Below are 23,437 nucleotides of genomic sequence, written 5' to 3' on the forward strand. Positions count from 1 at the left end.
GACATCATGGACGGCAGCGGTCTCTTCTAGCACCATGGACAGCGACAAGACAAGGCTAGGATTCTAAGTCGAATGCGTATCACATTTGGAACACACACTCCCATCAATATATTAACCATATGGAAGATTAAATTAAATTAAAATGTTCATGTTAAAAACGTACTTTCCTGGCAAAAGTAAAACACTAAAGACTGAAGTTAATCTTACCTCTGTAGATGTACTCCTCCTGTCAGGGACCACTAGAGTGTTCCCATTGCTCCCCGGGACTATAGTAGATCCTATACTCATTCTGGGTCCAACTAACATGTAGCGTTTCTCTCCAGATCTGTACTGGATGCTGTGACACAAAGTTCCATCATAGTTGGTTTCTTGTAAATATTTGGCAGCGCTAAGTTCCCTTGGTTTGGAGCATTGCATCACAACCAACATGATGATGCTGGCGATGAAGAGAGCAGAGACAGAGCCCAGAGTTATCATCAGATAAAAAGTGACATTGCTCTCCTCGTCTGCCTTTGAAACACTTTTCACATCAGAAGCTGAAATGGCCTCTTTGGGCTCAACCAGCTTGACAACCACAGTAGCTGTTGCTGAGAGTGACACGTTCCCATTGTCTTTGACCAGTATGACCAGTTTATGTTGAGCCTCGTCTGTCTCTGTGAATGAGCGCAGTGTTCTTATCCGTCCAGTATAGCGGTCCAAACCAAAGAGACTGTGGTCCGTAACCAACTCGAAAGAGAACAACAGCCAGCCGTTATATCCCACATCGGCATCATAGGCTCTCACTTTAGTCACCAGGTGGCCTGCTTTCATGTTACGCGCCGTCTCCTCAACGCCCTCAGCAGAACCATTGGAGCTGAGTGGATACAAGATAACTGGAGCGTTGTCGTTCTGATCCAAAATGAACACGTTGACTGTGACGTTGCTGTTCATTTTTGGGATCCCTCCGTCCGAGGCAAGAACGAGGAATTTGAACATTTTCAGTTTTTCAAAATCGAAACTTTGAAGCGCTTGTATATCTCCATTTTCGGGGTTAATGTTTAGAATTGGTGTTATCTTACTGTCAGTGCTATCGTCTCTTATGATATGGTACGTAATAACTGCGTTTTCTCCTTCGTCGCGATCCGTCGCCGTCACGGAAAACAACGATGTCCCCTGGGCGTTATTCTCATTAAGGTAGAACGTATAAAGGTTTCGGGAAAATTCAGGTTTGTTATCATTGACGTCTGAGACATCGATTGTTAATGTAAGCTCCGAGGACAGGGGTGGATTCCCTGCGTCTTTGGCCACTATTGTTAAGTCGTAGAAGGGCTGCTTCTCTCTGTCCAGCGGGGACTTTGTGACCACCGCGTACATGTTGTCCTGAATGGAAGGTGCGAGTGTGAAAGGCACATCGCCGCTTACAAGGCTCGTAACTTTTCCGTTGATTCCGGAATCTAAATCCGTTATGCTTATTAATGCTACCGTGGTTCCTGGTCTAGAATCTTCGGAAATTGTGTTAGACAACGAGGTCACGTCAATTTCTGGTGCATTGTCATTTTGGTCCACAACCTGAATGCTGACGCTTTTATCCGTTCTGAATGGTACAGCTCCTCTGTCAGATGCTTGAATATCAATCTCATAACCGTCCTCAATTTCATAGTCCATACTGCCTTTCACTGTTATTTCGCCTGTCATCTGATCAACGGCGAACACTTCTCGGACCTTATTTTTGACGTTACCAAACGAATATATAACTTCGCCGTTCAAGCCTTCATCTAAATCCGTGGCATTTACTTGAAGGACTGTGGTGCCAATCGGGGAGTTTTCGTTCAAAGACGCAGAATACTCCTCCTTTGTGAAAACAGGCATATTATCGTTCACATCTAACACATCAATGTGTATTTCCACCGTCCCTGTTCTGGCAGGCTTCCCACCGTCCGTTGCAGTAAGTAATAGATTATGAAAACTAGATTTTTCTCTGTCAAGCGGGCTTTGCAAATACAAAATAGGAACTTTACCCTCCTTCCCGCGATCTTTCACCTCCAACCTAAAATGATTATTTGCACTGAGCATATAATGTTGAACAGAATGTATCCCCCCATCTGGGTCCCAGGCAGCGTGTAATTGGAACCTTGCTCCTGGTAAGGATGACTCTGAAATCTCTATTGTTTTCTTTTCCTCTGGAAAAAGTGGCGAGTGGTCATTTACATCCAACACTTCCACTGCGACATAATGGATCTCGAGAGGGTTTTCCAGCACGCTTTTGAGGTTAATCAAACAAACACTGACCCGGTCGCAAATTTTCTCGCGATCTATGCTCTGGTTCACGTATAAAATGCCATCATTTTGATTTACCAGGAAAAGGGGCTCGGTAGCACTCGATACAATGCGAAATCTCCTCTGTTTCAACATGTTCCGATCCAGTCCGAGGTCCTTAGCGATATTCCCTACTGCGGTCCCTTCTTTAATTTCTTCAAATATAGAATATTTGATCTGGCCGGATGTCTCCACAAGAAGCATCGTGAATGCGAACACAAAGAAAGCAAACGGTCTTCTTTGTCGCCATGGATGACGTCCTTTTTGTTCCATAATGCAATTGAATCACGAATACCGAAAACGTATATTTAAAAACAGTGCAATTATATCCCTATTAGGTTAGATCCAGCACAGCTGCAACAAGGGCGATGATATAAAGGCCAACTCTAAACAGTTTTAACGTTCGGAGTAGGCTACTACCCCTGTAATCACAGCATTGTGTATCGCTGAACACGGGAGAGTCGGTCTCCTCCCAATGATGACCAACCTGAGCAAGGTTTATATAGTAGAGCAGTGCCACCTCGCGATGTTAAGGTAAAAGACATCCTTTCAATCGCGGTCAAAATGATTGTTACAGAAAACTCATTGCAGTATGCATGCTATGGCTACCAAATTTTGGGGATAACATAGAGAACCTTAAGCCGAATAAACGGTGTATAAATAAACAAATACATCATGTTGTTGTGACATTGGAACACAGCATATTCAATTGAACATGAATGGACAAAATCTAAATTAAAAGTGTATTTTCTAATTATTAGAAACATCCAGTCGCAATAACAAGTATCTTTAAATGTCAGACTGGTGAAACTGCATCCTACCTTCACCATCATCCCCTCCTCCCTCCAAGTCCAACACCAACACCAACACCACCACCCCCTCAACCACCAACACTATCACCCTTTAACAACCACTCCACTACCATCACCACAACCACCCCCACCTCGAGCACCTCCTCCACTACCTTTGCACCACCACCACCCCTTGCTCCTACACCACCACCCCCTTAACCACCACTACATCCTGCCCTATCTTCACCACCACCTCCACGGACAGGCATGACGTTGCAAAGGTGATACCTCCAGTAAGGAAATATAATGTATTAAGTTTGCAGGGAAACGAAGATGCATGTCTTAATAGCAACAAGAGCGAACACATCCCCCATTAAACATCTATTTTATTGGATTCCACATTTTTAGAAATGTAATACACTTTCAGTAGCCTACGTGCTGAAAGCTTTTTTAAAACAATACTTTGTAGATGTGACTGAAAACACCTTAGACCTTGTGATACGTTTTATGCTTTATGAATAAATATCGGTTTATATTCAAAGGCGAGCAACCATGAATTACGTAAATTACACATATATGTTATTTCTTACCTCTGCAGATGTACTCCTCCTGTCAGGGACAACTAGAGTGTTCCCATTGCTCCCCGGGACTATAGTAGATCCTATACTCATTCTGGGTCCAACTAACATGTAGCGTTTCTCTCCAGATCTGTACTGGATGCTGTGACACAGAGTTCCATCGTAGTTGGTTTCAGGTAAATATTTGGAGGATACGTCCGTGGTTTTAGAGCACTGCATTGCAATCAGCACAATGATACTGATGAGAAAAAGAGTTGAAACTGAGGCCAGAGTTATCATTAAATAAAATGTCACGCCACTATCCCCAATGTCAGTCGCTGCACTTTTCACATCAGAAGCTGAAATGGCCTCTTTGGGCTCCACCAGCTTAACAACAACAGTAGCTGTTGCTGAGAGTGACACGTTCCCATTGTCTTTGACCAGTATGACCAGTTTATGTTGAGCCTCGTCTGTCTCTGTGAATGAGCGCAGTGTTCTTATCCGTCCAGTATAGCGGTCCAAACCAAAGAGACTGTGGTCACTCACTTCCTGTAGTGAGAATAACAGCCAGCCGTTGTATCCTATGTCAGCATCGTAGGCTCTCACTTTAATCACCAGGTGGCCTGCAGGAACATTGCGAGGAACCTCCTCTACTCCTTCAGCAGATCCGTTAGAGCTGAGCGGATGTAAGATAACTGGAGGGTTGTCGTTCTTGTCCAAGACGAACACGTTCACAGTGACGTTTTTGCTAAGTGAATGACTTCCAGAGTCTCGGGCAATCACTTGAAATCTGAAGGTTTTTACACTTTCAAAGTCAAAGCTTCTAAGTGCAAAAATGTCCCCGCTTTCAGGAATAATGTTTAGAGTGGATGTGAGCTTGTTATGTTGAACTTCATCTTTGAAAATGCTATATGAAATCAGAGCATTGTCTCCTAGATCGCGGTCAGAGGCCCTTACCGAAAATACCAAAGCTCCGGGGTTATTATTTTCAGGAACATAGAATGTATAAGGGCTGACTAAAAAATCGGGACTGTTGTCATTCACATCTGAAACATCGATTCTAATGTTTTTTTCTGATGATAATGACGGATCCCCTCCATCCTTGGCCAGGATTGCAATGTCATAGTGAGACTCCCTCTCTCTGTCTAAGAGGGATTTGGTGACCACAGAGTACATGTTATCCTGCAACGATGTGATCAGTTCGAATGGAACTTTGTTCTTAATAGAACAAATTACTTTCCCATTGACCCCTGAATCCCGGTCGTTAACGCTAATCAAAGCCACTGTGGTTCCTGTTCGGGAGTCCTCTGGTATTGCGCTAGAAAATGACGTTAATTCAATCTCTGGGGCATTGTCGTTTAAGTCTACTATTTTAATAATTACACTTTTGTCAGTTGTCAAGGGAACAGTTCCCTTGTCAGATGCTTTTATATCTATCTGGTATCTATCTTTTTCTTCATAATCAATGACCCCTTTCACAACGATCTCACCTGTATTAATATCTACATCAAATAGATTCCGTATCTTTTCTTTGACGTTGCTACCATATGCATAAACCACTTCCCCGTTTAAACCTAGGTCGAGGTCAGTGGCGTTTACTTGTAAAACTGCCGTACCAATAGGAGAATTCTCTTTTAATACTGCAGTATAGGAGTCTCGTGTGAAAACGGGCAAATTGTCGTTCACATCTAAGACGTCAACAAGAATATCGATAGCAGCTGATCGAGGAGGCTTTCCTCCGTCCATGGCAGTAAGCAGTAATTTATGGCTTTCCATGGTTTCTCTATCTAACTGTTTTTGTAAATGTAAAATAGGGATAATTCCATCCTCCCCTCTATCGTTCACCTCTAAACGAAAATGTTCATTAGAGCTGAGTTTATATTGTTTGATAGAGTGAACGCCACTGTCCAGATCATGGGCCGCCTGCAGTTGAAACCGAGCACCGGGTAGCGCTGACTCAAAGATTTCTAATCTAGTCTCTTTCTCCGGGAAGGTGGGGGAATGGTCGTTCAGGTCCAGAATCTCTACCGATACATAATGAATTTCAAGTGGGGTTTCTAAAACGGTTTTCAAGTTGATCACACAAGCGCTGATCTGTCCGCATATCTCCTCTCGGTCTAATTGGCGATCCACGTACAATATTCCGTCGTCCAGATTTACCCGAAACAGGGAGTCTGTAGAACCAGTCACAATACGAAACGCTCTGTGTTTCAGTGTTTTCGTATCGATTCCCAAATCCTTGGCTATATTTCCAACCACGGTCCCTTCTTTAACCTCCTCAGAAATGGAATATCGTATTTGCGCCGAGGCCACGGTCCATAACAGCAGATGCATGCAGACGAGCCATCGCCATTGTCTGAGGCGCGCGGCTACACACCCTCTTTGTTCCATAATTTGACAAAAAAAAATGAAAAATGCTAAGTCGGAGAAAACTGTAATGGAATTGAATCGATTCTCATTTTGCCATTTGAAAAGCTTCGATATTGTTCACAGCTATCATGTTATAACAATGTAGTAGTATCCAGGGAAAGCTGCAGCTTCACTGATATTGTAAACGAAATGAGTTATGGAGGCGGGCTTACAGGCAGAGGGTGGTCGTTCACAAGACGATATTTTCTTAATCTATACTGACACCAAGCGATTCAGAGAAACATTGCCAGCACTTTCTAAAGGTGAAATATGTAAAGGCCTTAACTGTCTGGTAAACACTGAGACAAAGACAAACAAAACACTAAATAAAATTCGGTTTTTTAATGAACACAAATCTTCGTAGGATTAAATCAAATATAGATAACTATTTTGGGTGACAAGATAATATCTGTGACAATAAAGAGATAATCTTCAAACGAATTTGTCGTCAAAAACCGACGCAAAGAACGTATAATGTGTAATTTGATAACCCTATCAAATATGCGGAAAAAGCTTGTTTTCGTTTGACCTGATTTAATGTTGTTGTCAGGAAAAATAAGCAAAAATATCTAACAATTTAATATTTGATGGTTCTTACCTCAGCAGATGTACTCCTCCTGTCAGGGACCACTAGAGTGTTCCCATTGCTCCCCGGGACTATAGTAGATCCTATACTCATTCTGGGTCCAACTAACATGTAGCGTTTCTCTCCAGATCTGTACTGGATGCTGTGACACAGAGTTCCGTCATAGTTTGTTTCTGGTAAATACTTGGAGGATACGTCTGTTTTTTTAGAGCACTGCATTGCAATCAGCACAATAATACTGATAAGAAATAGAGTTGAAACTGAAGCAAGAGTTATCATTAAATAAAATGTCACGCCACTATCCCCAATGTCAGTCGCTGCACTTTTCACATCAGAAGCTGAAATGGCCTCTTTGGGCTCCACCAGCTTAACAACAACAGTAGCTGTTGCTGAGAGTGACACGTTTCCATTGTCTTTGACCAGTATGACCAGTTTATGTTGCGCCTCGTCTGTCTCTGTGAATGAGCGCAGTGTTCTTATCCGTCCAGTATAGCGGTCCAAACCAAAGAGACTGTGGTCAGTAATTCTTTGTATGGAAAATAATAACCATCCGTTATATCCAATGTCGGCGTCATAAGCTCTGACTTTGGTGACTAAGTGACCCGCGTTCACGTTGCGCGGAATGTCCTCCACACCTTCTGCGGAACCGTTGGTGCTGGTCGGGTACAAGATAACGGGCGCGTTGTCGTTCTGATCCAGAATGAACACGTTGACAGTGGCGTTGCTGGTCAGTGACGGAGTTCCGGAATCCGAGGCACACACCTTGAACTGGAATGTTTTCTCTTCTTCGAAATCAAAAGACTTCAGAGCTAATATCTCGCCATTTTCCGGGTTTATATTAAAAAAAGATGCCCGTTTGTTAATGTCACCTTCAGGTTTGAGAATGCGATAAGAAACAAGCGCATTGCTACCCTCATCTGAATCAACCGCTTTGACTGAAAACATTGGGGCACCCGCCACGTTATTTTCACTGATATAAAAATCGTATTTGCTGACTATAAACTCCGGATGGTTATCGTTCACATCTGATATAAGAACACTAATCGTCTTGTCAGCCGTGAGTGCTGGCTCACCGGTGTCTTTAGCCGTAATTGTTACGTCGTATTGGGATCGCTTCTCCCTATCCAGCGCGCTCTTGGTAACGACGGAGTACATGTTTTCCTGCGACGATGGCATTATTGTAAAAGGCAAACCTGTCGTCATAGAACAAACTACTTTCCCATTCAGACCAGAGTCCTTGTCACTTACACTGATTAATGCTACCGTGGTTCCGATTCTGGAATCCTCGGGGAGAGCAGTGGAAAAGGATGTCAATTCAATCTCCGGTGCATTATCATTAAGATCAACTATTTTAACCAATACGCTTTTGTCTGTTTTAAGTGTAGCGGATCCTCTGTCCGACGCCTGTATATCAATCTCGTAGCTGTCGTCTGTCTCAAAATCTATCTCATCTTTTACAATTATGAATCCTTTGTTGGCGTCAACTTCAAATACTTTGCGGATTTGTTCGTTGACATGATTAGCAAACGAATAAATTACTTCACCGTTGGATCCTTCATCTAGATCCGTTGCATTTACTTGTAACACGGTGGTGCCAATAGCTGAGTTTTCATTCAACATAACGGAGTAGCTATCTTTATTAAAAACTGGGTGATTGTCATTAACGTCTAACACGTTCACTATAATCTGTACAGTACCGGATTTTGGAGGTTTCCCCCCGTCCAAAGCTGTTAACAGTAATATGTGACTACTCATTGACTCTCTATCGAGTGGCTTCTGCAGATTGAGAATAGGTATTTTACCGTCCTTCCCTCTATCCCTGATCTCCAAACGAAAATGTTCATTTTGGTTCAGTTTGTAATGTTGGACAGAATATGACCCAACATCTTGGTCCTGTGCAGCCTGTAATGTAAATTTAGCACCAGGTAATACAGATTCAGATATTTCAAGACGTTGGACTGTATCTGAAAAAACGGGAGCATGGTCATTCACATCCACCACCTCTACTGACACGTAGTGTATTTCCAGTGGGTTCTCTAGAACGGTTTTCAGATTGACGAGACAAACACTGCTCCGCTCACACATCCTCTCCCGGTCCACAGCCTGGCTCACATACAAATTCCCGTCGTTCTGGTTGATCTCAAAATGCTGTTCGTTCGAGCCAGAAACGATACGGAATCCTCTCTCCTTTAAGATAGCTAGATCAAGTCCAAGGTCCTTCGCGACGTTTCCCACAATGCTTCCTCGTTTAATATCCTCGGATATGGAATACCGAACCTGTGCAGAGGCAGTATGAAACACAAAAATCAATGCGACCAAAAAAGCATCGAGGCGCCGGAGCAGCCTCCTTGGCTCCCGACTCCGTCGTCTTTGTTCCATCGTTCGAATAATACAATATAATGTAGTCCAAAGTCATAAAACTAGAACCGATCCCTCGAATGAGCGGTATCCACCATATTCCTGAATTAAAACGATTAGGTGAAATAATCTTTAAAAACGGCCTTTGTTTTTCTCACAAATAAATGGCCTAAATCACACGAACGAATGTTTCGACCGAACAACTACAGAATGGCAAGGGTGCAGACTGCTATGAATGACGAGAGGCTGCGATGAGACCCCGTGTTTTCATTTGCTGGCTACACTGCCACCCCACGACCACCAGACACACTGCAGCGGCTCGTGAGACAACGGAAACACTATGTGAATATTCCGAATGCATTAGATGCATGGGTGAGTCTTCAAAACTCAAGAATTTAAAGAAACTTGTCGAAACAAAAATATAGATCTATAGATAGATAGATACATGGATGGATAGAAAAAAAGATGCATAATTCTATTGATGTATAGATAGATAGATATATCGATATATAGCAGAAAGAATTTCGTCAGGACCGTGGAGAGTGCCGTTGTGATTATTCAAAACGAAAAAACAAATTACCGAAATGAACGTATGAGTGTTCAAAGTTTTAAATGTTGAGGTTTTGCAGAATTGATATGATGATGATAACAACAACAGTATTCTTTGCGTTTCAGAACCATGTCTGGTCTGTATAACCACAAAGCATTCCCATTGCTGCCCTATATTATTGCTATTTTAGATGCCAAACTCATTTTGGGTTTAATTATTCCCATCATCAAAATAAGCAACACAATCAAACAATTCAATATCTCATTGATCTTACCTCTGTAGATGTACTCCTCCTGTCGGGGACCACTAGAGTGTTCCCATTGCTCCCCGGGACTATAGTAGATCCTATACTCATTCTGGGTCCAACTAACATGTAGCGTTTCTCTCCAGATCTGTACTGGATGCTGTGACACAGAGTTCCGTCATAGTTGGTTTCTTGTAAATACTTTGCAGCACCAAGTTCCCTTGGTTTGGAGCATTGCATCACAACCAACATGATGATGCTGGCGATGAAGAGAGCAGAGACAGAGCCCAGAGTTATCATCAGATAAAAAGTGACATTGCTCTCATCGTCTGCCTTTGAAACACTTTTCACATCAGAAGCTGAAATGGCCTCTTTGGGCTCCACCAGCTTGACAATCACAGTAGCTGTTGCTGAGAGTGACACGTTCCCATTGTCTTTGACCAGTATGACCAGTTTATGTTGAGCCTCGTCTGTCTCTGTGAATGAGCGCAGTGTTCTTATCCGTCCAGTATAGCGGTCCAAACCAAAGAGACTGTGGTCACTCACTTCCTGTAGTGAGAATAACAGCCAGCCGTTGTATCCTATGTCAGCATCGTAGGCTCTCACTTTAGTCACCAGGTGGCCTGCAGGAACATTGCGAGGAACCTCCTCTACTCCCTCAGCAGAACCGTTAGAGCTGAGCGGATGTAAGATAACCGGAGGATTGTCATTATCATCCAGAATGAACACATGAACAGTGACGTTGCTGCTTCGTGAGTTAGTTCCCCCGTCCGTGGCAACAACATGAAATTGGAACGTTTTAAGAGTTTCAAAATCAAAGCTTTTGTGGGCCACTATAATGCCGCTTTCATGGTTGATGTTAAGAAAAGAGGAATGTTCCCGTTCCACTCTTGGTATATGATATGAAATTAGGGAATTTGAATCTTCGTCTGGGTCGGAGGCTCTGACTGAAAAAAGGGAAGCACTTGGGTTGTTGTTTTCAGTGATATAGAATGTGTAATGGCTTAATGGAAATGTAGGACTATTGTCGTTTACATCTGATACTACAATGTGTATATATTTTTCTGAAGATAGCATTGGCACTCCTGAGTCGCTGGCAATAATTCTAACATTGTATCCAGACTGCTTCTCTCTGTCTAAAGGGGATTTTGTGACTAACGAATACATTTTGTCTTGAGTAGAAGGTGATAACGTGAAAGGAATGTCATCACTTAAAGAGCAAACAACTTTTCCGTTAAGCCCAGAATCTAGATCATTCACGCTTATTAATGCAACAGTCGTTCCTAGTCGAGCATCTTCCGCAACTGCCCTTGAAAACGAAGTTACTTCTATTTCTGGCACATTATCGTTCAAATCCACAATATTAACCAATACACTTTTGTCTGTCTTGAAAGGAGCTGGTCCCTTATCTGAAGCCTTTATATCAATGTCATAGCTCTCTGCCATTTCGAAATCTAGTAAACCCTGCACAATAATTTCACCTGTATTTGGATCTATGCGAAAAAGTTCTAGTATTGTGCGGTCCACGTTATTACCGAAGGAATAGAGGATTTCTCCGTTCGATCCCTGGTCTAAATCTGTGGCATTTATTTGTATTACGGTGGTGCCTATAGGGGAATTTTCATTCAAATTAACAGCATAAACTTCTTTGGTAAAAATTGGCATATTATCATTAACATCTAAAACATCCACTTGGATTTGCACTGAACCTGATCTCGGGGGTTTTCCTCCATCGATGGCAGTAAGAAGTAATCTATGACTGGCCTTTGTCTCCCTATCAAGCGGCCTTAGCAGATTCAACACGGGTATTTTACCGTCTTTTCCACGATCTTTAATTTCTAAACGGAAGTGGTCGTTGTGGCTCAGTTTATACTCTTGAACTGTAAACTGACCAACGTCCGAGTCACGAGCGGTTTGGAGTTGAATCCGTAATCCTGGCTGACTGGATTCAGAAACCTCTAAACGAGCCTCCTTCTCCGAGAAGATGGGAGAGTGATCGTTCACGTCTAGCACCTCGACAACAACATAATGAATCTCAAGAGGATTCTCCAGAACAGTTTTCAGATTGATCAAGCACGGACTTGTTCGTTCGCACACGGTCTCTCTGTCAATGATTTCCTTGACATACAATAAACCATCGTGCTGGTTGACCTGGAACAGAGACTCCGTAGACCCCGGCACGATTCGACATCCTCTCTCCTTCAATGAATTAGTATCCAGTCCCAAATCCTTTGCGATATTACCAACCACCGTTCCTTTTTTAACTTCCTCGGTTATGGAATAGCGGATCTGCGCCGAAACGTTGCATAACAAAAGTAAGAGAAAACCGACGGCATAAGCGATGCTTGCCGGGTGTTCAATTTTCTCCATAATGGTCCAATCCTTCCATTTGAACATCGTCAAGGTGAATCGAGGATATATGAGATCAACGAAAAAATAATCCACTCGATCTCTAGTAGGTTATGATAATATTTCCACCGTCAGATTGAACCTTAGCCATCGGCTCCTATTTCCACCTAGTCCGTGCAGGCGCAGCAGAGGGGTGGACCCCTCTTTCCAACAAAGGGTTACTTCGAAAACCAAATGTGTGCTCGTATACTGACACCCAGTGATCATTCACGTGCAACGCCATTCTAACATTGGGTAACAGAGACTCGTGATTCGTATATATTCGGACAATTCTGGTGCAGCTACCGACTCATAATAATAATAATAATAATATGTATAATAATATGCATATTGATATTCCTGTATAATGATTTAATGTATAATCACATGTTTACTATTATTTTGATGCAACATGTATTTTGATACAATAGGAAATAACATATTTCCCATATTCAAAAGATAACCTTGATAAATAATGAGTTTATGTGTTTTTCTTAATCTAACAGTACATTGGAGTGGATGAATTATATTTAAGTATATCCTCTTAACAATTAATGCAGTTTGGAGGAGGTTTCTGAAGCCAAGGTTTATGAACGACGATCCATACCCGCAAAGCACTCTGTGAAGTTATTTTACTGAGGAAGAAAAGTGTTCTCATTTAGCAGAACCGCAATACCGCTTGGACATCATGGACGGCAGCGGTCTCTTCTAGCAACATGGACAGCAACAAGATAAGGCAAGGATTCTGAGTTGAATGCATACAATATTTGGAACCCACACTTCCATCAATATATTTTCCATAGAGAAGTTACAATTCACTTAAAATGTTCAGGTTCAAAACGTACTTTCCTTGCAAAAGTAAAACACTAAAGACTGAAGTTAATCTTACCTCTGTAGATGTACTCCTCCGGTCAGGGACCACTAGAGTGTTCCCATTGCTCCCCGGGACTATAGTAGATCCTATACTCATTCTGGGTCCAACTAACATGTAGCGTTTCTCTCCAGATCTGTACTGGATGCTATGACAAAGAGTTCCGTCATAGTTTGTTTCTGGTAAATACTTGGAGGATACGTCCGTGGTTTTAGAGCACTGCATTGCAATCAGCACAATGATACTGATGAGAAAAAGAGTTGAAACTGAAGCCAGAGTTATCATTAAATAAAATGTCACGCCACTGTCCCCAATGTCAGTCGCTGCACTTTTCACATCAGAAGCTGAAATGGCCTCTTTGGGCTCCACCAGCTGGACAACCACTGTAGCTGTTGCTGAGAGTGAAACGTTCCCATTGTCTTTGACCAGTATGACCAGTTTATGTTGAGCCTCGTCTGTCTCTGTGAATGAGCGCAGTGTTCTTATCCGTCCAGTATAGCGGTCCAAACCAAAGAGACTGTGGTCACTCACTTCCTGTAGTGAGAATAACAGCCAGCCGTTGTATCCTATATCAGCATCGTAGGCTCGCACTTTAGTCACCAGGTGGCCTGCAGGAACATTGCGAGGAACCTCCTCTACTCCTTCAGCAGAACCGTTAGAGCTTAGCGGATGTAAGATAACTGGAGGGTTGTCGTTCTGGTCCAGAAGAAACACGTTCACCGTCACGTTGCTACTCAATGCCGGCGTTCCAGAGTCAGAGGCCACTATTTTAAATGTGAATGTTTTTAGAGACTCAAAGTCAAATGTTTTCAGTGCAGAAATCTGTCCGTTATCTGAGTTCACATTGAGGAAGGAGGCCATATCTTTGGGACCCCCTTGTCTGAGAATATGATACGTTATGGCTGCGTTTTCATTCAGATCCCGGTCAGAAGCGCTCACTGAGAATATGGAGGCTAACACTGCATTGTTCTCTACTAGATACAACTCTACTGGATTCTTTAGGAAATACGGACTGTTATCATTCACATCCGCTATCTGAACCCCGAGGGTCTTGGAGGTTAACAACGGAGGTTCCCCACAGTCTGTAGCGGTGATCGTTATATCATAATGAGACACAGTCTCTCGATCCAGCAAGCCCTTAGTGACAACGGAATAGACGTTGTCTTTGTAGGTGGGTTTCAGTTCAAAGGGAAGATCTTTGGTGAGGCTTAATATGATTTTCCCGTTGACACCTGAGTCCTTATCTGACACGCTAATCAAAGAGATACCTGTGCCAGGTTTGGTGTCTTCTGGCACTGTGTTTGAGAGAGATGTAACTTCTATAGTTGGTGGGTTATCATTCAGGTCTTGTATCTTTATGATGACCCTGCACTCGGCTGATAGAGGTGGCATCCCTCTATCTGAGGCTTGCACGTCGATCTTGTAGACCACTGCTTTTTCAAAATCCACTCCTCCTTTCACTTTAATTTCCCCACTCTTGCTATTCAATTCAAATAAATCATAGATATTTTTGTTCAATGTTTTTCCTAGGCTATACTCAATCTCACCATTAACTCCTTCATCTTTGTCTGCTGCTGTTACTTTTATAACCTCAGTAGCAATTGGAACATTTTCTCGAATTGTAACATGGTAGGTATCCTGACTGAAAACTGGGCGGTTATCATTACTGTCAAGAACAATGATTGAAACATTCAGAGTACCTGATCTGCGAGGCTTACCTCCATCTATTGCTGTTAAAACCAGCATGTGTTTGCTCATTTGCTCTCTGTCTAACGCCTTCTTCAAAACTAAGAATGGAATTTTATCGTCATCACTTTGCCGCACATCTATTTCAAAGTGATCGTTAGACGTTAATGTATATGTGCGAACTGAGTTTATTCCGGCGTCAGGATCACGAGCAGCTTGGAGTTTAAATCTCATTCCCGGGGCCGTATGTTCTGCTATTTCAAACGTTTGCTCCTTTTCAGGAAAACGAGGGGAGTTATCATTAACATCAGCAATTCCTATGACCAGATAATGGATTTCAAGTGGATTTTCAACTACAATCTTTAGCTCCAAAAGACAAGCGCTGTCCTCACTGCACATTTCTTCTCTGTCAATTTTTCCATTCACGGTCAAGTCTCCATTGCTCTGATTCACGCCAAAAAGAGAATCCATAGAAGTCGACACAATTCGAAAGCGGCGATCAATCAAAGACGCAATGTCAATGCCAAGATCCTTTGCAATATTCCCAACGACAGATCCATGTTTTACCTCTTCTGGAATAGAGTATCTTAACTGAGCTAAAGCCTTTTCTTGGAAAAATAGCAATAGAAGGGACCAATAGAAAACAGACCGAACAAAGATAGTATTTTGTCCGAGTGATTTACTCCCCATGTTTAGATGAAAAAACAACGAGCATCTATAACTAAAAAGATTGCGGTGCAAAGCTTTCAGATCAAAACGCCAGGTCCAACATAGTAAAATAAAGCGCACCTCGTCCTTCCGAATCCGTTCTGACTCCAACCTCTCCTCTACGCTGTTCTCAAACAAAAGGCGATGGGAGGAACGGAATCGTGCAACGGCTTCGTGGTGTCACACTGGCACCCAGAGGTGAAATGTTTTTTTCACATTTTACAAACGATGCCCCCTGTTCATTTTCGTATGCCTTTCTTGTGACATAGTCAGGCAATGCAACAAATTAATGAACAAATAAATAATAAATACATCTTCACTTTGCAAGCCAGTATTTCCACTTCATTACCAGCCCTCTCCAAGCAGGCCCATAATATCATTTAAGAGGTCCATAGTATTTTTGTTTTGTTTTTTTATACATTTGTTAAAGGCCTAATTATTAGTAATTGTCTTATTAACTTGACTAGTAATTAAGTCAAATAGTCTTAATAATAATTATCTAGCATTTGTATGCGAATTCGTTAAAATGAATCCTTAATAAACATGCATTTCAACTTTTCCAAAGATCATGATGCATTACGAAACTGTAGTTATAAATTGTTCCCTTACCTCTGTAGAAGTACTCCTCCTGTCAGGGACCACTAGAGTGTTCCCATTGCTCCCCGGGACTATAGTAGATCCTATACTCATTCTGGGTCCAACTAACATGTAGCGTTTCTCTCCAGATCTGTACTGGATGCTGTGACACAGAGTTCCATCATAGTTTGTTTCAGGTAAATACTTGGAGGATACATCCGTGGTTTTAGAGCACTGCATTGCAATAAGCACAATAATACTGATGAGAAAAAGAGTTGAAACTGAAGCCAGAGTTATCATTAAATAAAATGTCACGCCACTGTCCCCAATGTCAGTCGCTGCGCTTTTCACGTCAGAAGCTGATATCGCCTCTTTGGGCTCCACCAGCTTGACAACCACAGTAGCTGTTGCTGAGAGTGACACGTTCCCATTGTCTTTGACCAGTATGACCAGTTTATGTTGAGCCTCGTCTGTCTCTGTGAATGAGCGCAGTGTTCTTATCCGTCCAGTATAGCGGTCCAGACCAAAGAGACTGTGGTCACTCACTTCCTGTAGTGAGAATAACAGCCAGCCGTTGTATCCTATGTCAGCATCGTAGGCTCTCACTTTAGTCACCAGGTAGCCTGCAGGAACATTGCGAGGAACCTCCTCCACTCCCTCAGCAGAACCGTTAGAGCTGATCGGATGTAAGATAACCGGAGGGTTGTCGTTCTGGTCCAGAAGAAACACGTTGACTGTGACGTTGCTTCTTAGCGGGGGACTTCCGGAGTCGAGGGCCACAACTTGGAACTGAAATTTCTTTAACGTTTCAAAGTCAAAGCTTTTCATCGCAGAAATGTGGCCATTATCCGAATTAATGTTTAGGAAAGATGACATGTCATTCCGACTTCCATCCCCTCGAACTGTTTGGTATATTATCGCAGCGTTTTCGTTTAAATCTTTATCGAATGCACTAACTGAAAATATAGAGGCACTGGGAGTATTATTTTCCAGTAAATATAACTCGAGAGGATTTTGTGCGAACTCGGGGCTGTTGTCGTTTACGTCAGAAATCTGAACGCTCAGAGTTTTAAATGTGGACAGAGGGGACTGACCACAGTCGGTAGCCGTTAATGTGACGTCATAATGGGACATGGTTTCTCTGTCCAACTTCTCTTTGACAACCAACGAGTACATGTTATCCTTATATGACGGTTTCAATTCAAATGGTACATTTTCGTTCAGACTACATATCACTTTTCCATTCAGTCCAGAATCAATATCAGTGACACTTACGAGGTAAATGACGGTCCCTTGTTTTGAATCTTCGGACACGCTGTCAGAAATCGACGTCACTTCTATCGCTGGTTTATTGTCATTAACGTCTTCTATTTTTATTATAACTCTACAATCGGTTGTCATTGGAGGCTGGCCTTTGTCAGAGGCTTGGATATCTATTTTATAAACATCCATTGTCTCATAGTCAATCTTTCCTTTGACTAGAATTTCTCCAGTTATTTTATCTAAGGAAAATAGTTCTACTATTTTAGCGGTACTGTCAGTTCCAAATGCATACTCAACCTGCCCATTCGTCCCCTCGTCTAAATCATTTGCCTGTACCTTTATTACAACAGTACCAGTGTCAACATTTTCTCGTAACATAACTGAATAAACCTCTTGAGAAAATATTGGTCTATTGTCATTGTTATCAAGAACTAGTATAGTAACATTGAGATGTGCCGATTTATGCGGTTTTCCTCCGTCTACAGCTGTAAGAACCAGGTTGTAATTCGTTCTCTGCTCCCTGTCCAATTGCCGCTGCAAGACCAAAAACGGAATTTTGTCTTCTCCCCTATCTCTAATTTCGAGTTGAAAATGATCGTTCTGACTCAGTAGATAACGTTGTACCGAATTAATTCCGACGTCTGGATCGTGGGCCCCTGCCAGTTGAAATCTTGCCCCCTGCAGAATGCTTTCTGCGATCTCGATCACCTTTTCTTTCTCCGGAAATATGGGTGCGTTGTCATTTCTATCTGTTACTTCCACGCTTATGTAGTGAATTTCAAGTGGATTTTCAATAACAATTTTGAGCTCCACTAAACACGCACCGCTGTGTTCGCAAATGTCTTCTCGGTCCACCTTCTGAGTATTGTACAGAGCACCATTGTTCTGGTTTACCTCAAATAGCGAATCTTTAGTTCCAGCCACGATGCGGAATCGCCTTTCCTTCAAAGTCGTTGGATCAAGCCCTAAATCCTTGGCTACATTCCCAATAACAGATCCCACTTTAGCCTCTTCTGCCGTGGAGTATCGTATTTGAGCTGAACCAAGCTCACCGAAAAATAACAGAACAACGAACATATGAAGGCCTGACAAAGAAACCATTTTGCCACTATATTCCCTTAAAGATGGACGTCCAATAAGTTCAATTCAATCATGGATGAAACAATCCTCAAAAATCACATCATCCAGCATGTACTCCACATGAAAGGATAAAAAGGTTACGATAGAAAACTCGCATTAGCGCCTTCCTTGTCTGTTCATCCTCCAACAGGGGACTAACAATGAGCTTCGTTAATGGCTGAGCCTCTCTCACAGCCTGGCACACCGAATAATGTAACACTGACACCTTGTGGGCTATTCCATGTAGGCCTACGTCTCACACAACGAATATCTTTCAATTATGATGCGTAAATTATGATTATTATTTCGGCCTTTGAAAAACAGTATTCAGCACAATGGACAGCTAACACAAAAACGCCAAACCCTCAGTGTGAGAAAGACTTCAATTAATGTCCTTTACCAAACGATGCAGATCTATGAACCCATGTTAGCATATGGAAATAAATATATAGTAAGCAACATATATATATAGTTAAACATTTCTTACCTCTACAGATGTGCTCCTCCTGTCAGGGACCACTAGAGTGTTCCCATTGCTCCCCAGGACTATAGTAGAGCCTATACTCATTCTGGGTCCAACTAACATGTAGCGTTTCTCTCCAGATCTGTACTGGATGCTGTGACACAGAGTTCCGTCATAGTTTGTTTCTGGTAAATACTTGGTGGATACGTCCGTGGTTTTAGAGCACTGCATTGCAATCAGCACAATGATGCTGAAGATAAAAAGAGTAGAAACTGTTCCTAAAGTTATCATCAAATACAAAGTCACATTGGTGTCATTATCATTATTTGAAACACTTTTCACATCAGAAGCTGAAATGGCCTCTTTGGGCTCCACGAGCTTGACAATCACAGTAGCTGTTGCTAAGAGTGACACGTTCCCATTGTCTTTGACCAGTATGACCAGTTTATGTTGAGCCTCGTCTGTCTCTGTGAATGAGCGCATTGTTCTTATCCGTCCAGTATAGCGATCCAGACCAAAGAGACTGTGGTCACTCACTTCCTGTAGTGAGAATAACAGCCAGCCGTTGTATCCTATATCAGCATCGTAGGCTCTCACTTTAGTCACCAGGTGGCCTGCAGGAACATTGCGAGGAACCTCCTCTACTCCCTCAGCAGAACCGTTAGAGCTGATCGGATGTAAGATAACCGGAGGGTTGTCGTTGTGGTCCAGAAGAAATACGTTCACCGTAACTTGGCTACTGAGTGATGGCGTCCCAGAATCCGCAGCGAGAACTTGGAACTGAAATGTTTTCAACTTCTCGAAGTCAAAACTTTGGAGCGCAGAAATGTGACCATTTTCCGAATTAACATTCAAGAAGGACGATAAATCTCCCAGTTTCCGTTCTCCTCTAACCAAATTATAAGATAATGCAGCATTTTCATTTAAATCCTTATCGAAAGCACTAACGAAGAAAATCGAAGCGCTGGCGACATTGTTTTCAAACAGGTAAACATCCACTGGATCGTGCGGGAATTCCGGACTATTATCGTTTACATCCGACACCTGAATGTGTAAAGTTTTGAACGTGGACAGGGCGGGTTCGCCAGAGTCAGTCGCTGTTATTGTGATGTCATATTCCGAGACGGATTCTCTATCCAGCCGCTGTTTTGTTACTAACGAATACATATTATCTTGAAATGAGGGCTTCAACTCAAATGGCACATTTTCTGATAGACTGCATACAACTCTGCCGTTATTTCCTGCGTCTTTATCGGTAATACTGATCAAAGAAACGACTGCCCCTGGTTTTGAACCCTCTGAGACTACGCTTGACAGGGATGTGACCTCTATATCAGGTTTGTTATCGTTAACATCCAGTACTTTGATGATAACCCTGCAGTCCGTACTCATTGGTGGTTGTCCTTTATCCGAGGCATGGACGTCTAATTTATACACTTCGGCATTCTCAAAATCAACATGACCAGTTATACGAATTTCTCCCGTTAATGTGTTCAATTCAAATATGTCATACATCTGGGAGTCAAGTTCACTTCCAAAAAAGTATTGTACATCTCCATTTGCCCCCTTGCTATATTCGTCAGGGGCCGGGCTTAACCTAGAGTTCTGTTTAACGAGGTTGCACTGCCACCCAATGGAAATTAGGCACATACGACCAAACATTTAAAAATAAACACTGACATGAACATATAACGCGTTTCAACAGAAACCGCGTTGATTCAGCACCATGGAGAGTGCTGCGCCGTATCCGATAGTTTGACTTCTTAACCAGAAAGAAGAATCTGACACAATAAACATAACATATACATTCCTAAATATAAATTCTACATACAATTATTTTAATATTCAACAAAAATATGTATCTATTTATTTATATTCATTATCTGTTATAATACAATTGATCATGTAAATTACACATATTTGATCGGTCTTACCTCTGCAGATGTACTCCTCCTGTCAGGGACCACTAGGGTGTTCCCATTGCTCCCCGGGACTATAGTAGATCCTATACTCATTCTGGGTCCAACTAACATGTAGCGTTTCTCTCCAGATCGGTACTGGATGCTGTGACAAAGAGTTCCATCATAGTTTGTTTCTGGTAAATACTTGGAGGATAAGTCCGTGGTTTTGGTGCATTGCATTGCAATCAGCACGATTATACTGATTAAAAAAAGGGCAGAGACCGAGCTCAAAGTAATGATAAGATAAAAAGATAAATTGTCCTCGTCGTTATGTTGTGTTGAACCTTTCACATCAGAAGCTGAAATGTCCTCTTTGGGCTCCACCAGCTTGACAACCACTGTAGCTGTTGCTGAGAGTGACATGTTCCCATTGTCTTTGACCAGTATGACCAGTTTATGTTGAGCCTCGTCTGTCTCTGTGAATGAGCGCAGTGTTCTTATCCGTCCAGTATAGCGGTCCAGACCAAAGAGACTGTGGTCACTCACTTCCTGTAGTGAGAATAACAGCCAGCCGTTGTATCCTATATCAGCATCGTAGGCTCTCACTTTAGTCACCAGGTGGCCTGCAGGAACATTGCGGGGAACTTCTTCGATCCCTTCAGCAGTCCCGTTACTACTCACGGGATACATAATAACCGGGGCATTGTCGTTCTGGTCCAGGATAAACGTGTTAATGGTGACGTTGCCGCTTAGAGGCGGAGTTCCAGAGTCGATAGCAACGACTTTGAATTGGAACGACTTTAAAGATTCAAAGTCAAAACTTTTCATTGCGAAGATCTGGCCATTATCGTTATTTATATTCAAGAAAGAGGCTATTTCATTCTTGGGCCCATCTCCCCTTACAATTTTATACGAAATGGCCGCATTTTCGTTCAGATCGTTATCAAATGCACTGACGGAGAATATCGAGGCACTGGGGATGTTGTTCTCCACTAGGTACAGCTCAATTGGACTACGGCTAAACTTTGGAGCATTATCGTTCACATCTGATACGTGAATACTTAAAGACTGTACAGTGGAAAGTGGAGGCTGACCGCAATCAGTAGCTGTTATTGTAATTTCATAATCGGACTTCAGTTCTCGGTCCAGCTGTCCCTTTACGACCAGAGAATACATATTGTCCTGAATAGAAGGGGTCAAATCAAACGGCACGTTTTGTGAGATTGTACACTTTACTTTCCCGTTATCACCTGCATCCCGGTCCGTCACGCTAATGAGTGCGATCACACTGCCTGCTTTTACATCCTCGGGGACCACGTTTGATAGGGACGTGATTTCAATATCTGGATTATTATCGTTCACATCTTTGATTTTAATAATAACTCTCCCTTCTGCGTTCCAGGGTGGCTGACCTTTATCAGAAGCCTGGAGGGCAACTCTATAAATCTCCGTGTCCTCAAAGTCCACCATACCTTTCACTCGAATCTCGCCTGTAATACTGTCCAACGAAAAGGCGTCCAGCACTTTTTTCTTTTGCGTTTTGCCAAAGCTGTATTCAATTTCACTATTCAAACCCAAATCCAAATCTGTGGCGTTTAATTTGACCACGAGAGTACCAAAAGGGGCATTTTCAACTAACGAGACAGTATATGTATCTTGACTAAATATAGGGCGATTATCGTTTGTGTCTAAAACGGTTATAGTCAAGTTGAGTTTCCCACTTTTGGAAGGATTTCCCCCATCAAGAGCCGTCAGCACTAAGACATGTTCTGCCTGGTTCTCTCTATCTAATGGCTTTTTCAACACTAGAAACGGAATCTTGTCCTCTTCACTATCTGTAACTTCAAAATCAAAAAGGTCATTCGTGCTTAGTCGGTAGAAACGGACTGCATTTATGCCAACATCTGGGTCCCGAGCTGCATGGATTTGGAAGCGAGTACCTGGCGGAATATGCTCTGGGATTTCCAAATGCTGTTCAGTGTCCGGAAAAGTGGGAGAATGGTCGTTGACGTCCGTTATTTCGACAGCAACGTAGTGTATTTCCAATGGGTTTTCAACGACGACTTTGAGATTTATAACGCATATGTTTGTCTCACAAAGCTCTTCGCGGTCGATCTTCTTCTCAACATGCAAGACGCCATTGTTCAGATTTAGATTAAATAGAGCGTGATTCGTCCCAGAAACGATACGGAACCGTCGGCTAACCAAAGTACTGATATCAAGTCCCAAATCCTTGGCGACATGACCAACCACCGCGCCCACTCTGCCTTCTTCTGCAATCGAGTATCTTAGTTGGGCCCAAATCAGCTCCACAAAGCACAGAAGCAAAACGCCAGATAACCACCCGCACCTCATTCTACGTCTTTGTCCTCAGTCTCTCATCAATACGTTTGAATATAGTTGCTCCTCGAAGAAAAAACACAAAGGAAGCGGCGCTATTTCTGCAGTCAAATAACGGTTATTTCAAGGTACATGTTTAGAAAGGCTATATTGGTGGTTGATCGTGTAGTATATTCCAGCGCTGATCACATTGCGTGAATGTGGTTTGTCTCCGGCTACAATGCATTAAATAACTCAGAAATGGGCTGGGCCTATCACACGACATCTATAAGCTTTGTCACACTGACACCCTGTGGCACGTGGCTTTAAAACCAGATACACCAACCAAGCCA

The 23,437-nt window shown here is 42.5% G+C and overlaps 4 protein-coding genes across 8 annotated transcripts in view; all 4 read right to left on the minus strand.

The window, feature by feature from the left end:
* The window catches only part of LOC115552445 (protocadherin alpha-C2), a 196,850-nt gene extending 178,304 nt beyond the window's left edge, over positions 1–18,546 (minus strand). Inside the window, exon 1 of one of the 5 annotated variants that reach the window (XM_030368590.1) lies at positions 16,053–18,546. In XM_030368590.1, the coding sequence (XP_030224450.1) occupies positions 16,053–18,383 (2,331 nt within the window). In that variant the 5' untranslated portion in view covers positions 18,384–18,546. Of the gene's footprint in view, positions 1–3,676; positions 6,185–6,650; positions 9,207–9,820; positions 12,329–13,067; positions 15,557–16,052 lie in introns of those variants that run through there. The other 4 variants (XM_030368580.1, XM_030368574.1, XM_030368572.1 and 1 more) reach the window with 4 other exon arrangements.
* LOC115552704 (protocadherin gamma-A11) lies at positions 133–2,738 on the minus strand. The gene has a single exon (XM_030369005.1). The coding sequence runs from the start codon at positions 2,566–2,568 to the stop codon at positions 133–135; it is 2,436 nt and encodes an 811-aa protein (XP_030224865.1). The 5' UTR covers positions 2,569–2,738.
* Positions 18,547–18,873: 327 nt separating the features above from the next.
* LOC115552767 (protocadherin alpha-7-like) lies at positions 18,874–20,514 on the minus strand. Its single transcript, XM_030369080.1, has one exon. It carries the CDS (start codon positions 20,512–20,514, stop codon positions 18,874–18,876), a length of 1,641 nt encoding a protein of 546 aa, XP_030224940.1.
* A 260-nt stretch (positions 20,515–20,774) lies between these two features.
* On the minus strand, positions 20,775–23,313 carry LOC115552768 (protocadherin alpha-3-like). Its single transcript, XM_030369081.1, has one exon. It carries the CDS (start codon positions 23,118–23,120, stop codon positions 20,775–20,777), a length of 2,346 nt encoding a protein of 781 aa, XP_030224941.1. The 5' UTR covers positions 23,121–23,313.
* Positions 23,314–23,437: the final 124 nt, after the last annotated feature.

Source organism: Gadus morhua, chromosome 10 (assembly GCF_902167405.1).
Source record: "Gadus morhua chromosome 10, gadMor3.0, whole genome shotgun sequence".
Classification (NCBI taxonomy): Eukaryota; Metazoa; Chordata; class Actinopteri; order Gadiformes; family Gadidae; genus Gadus; species Gadus morhua.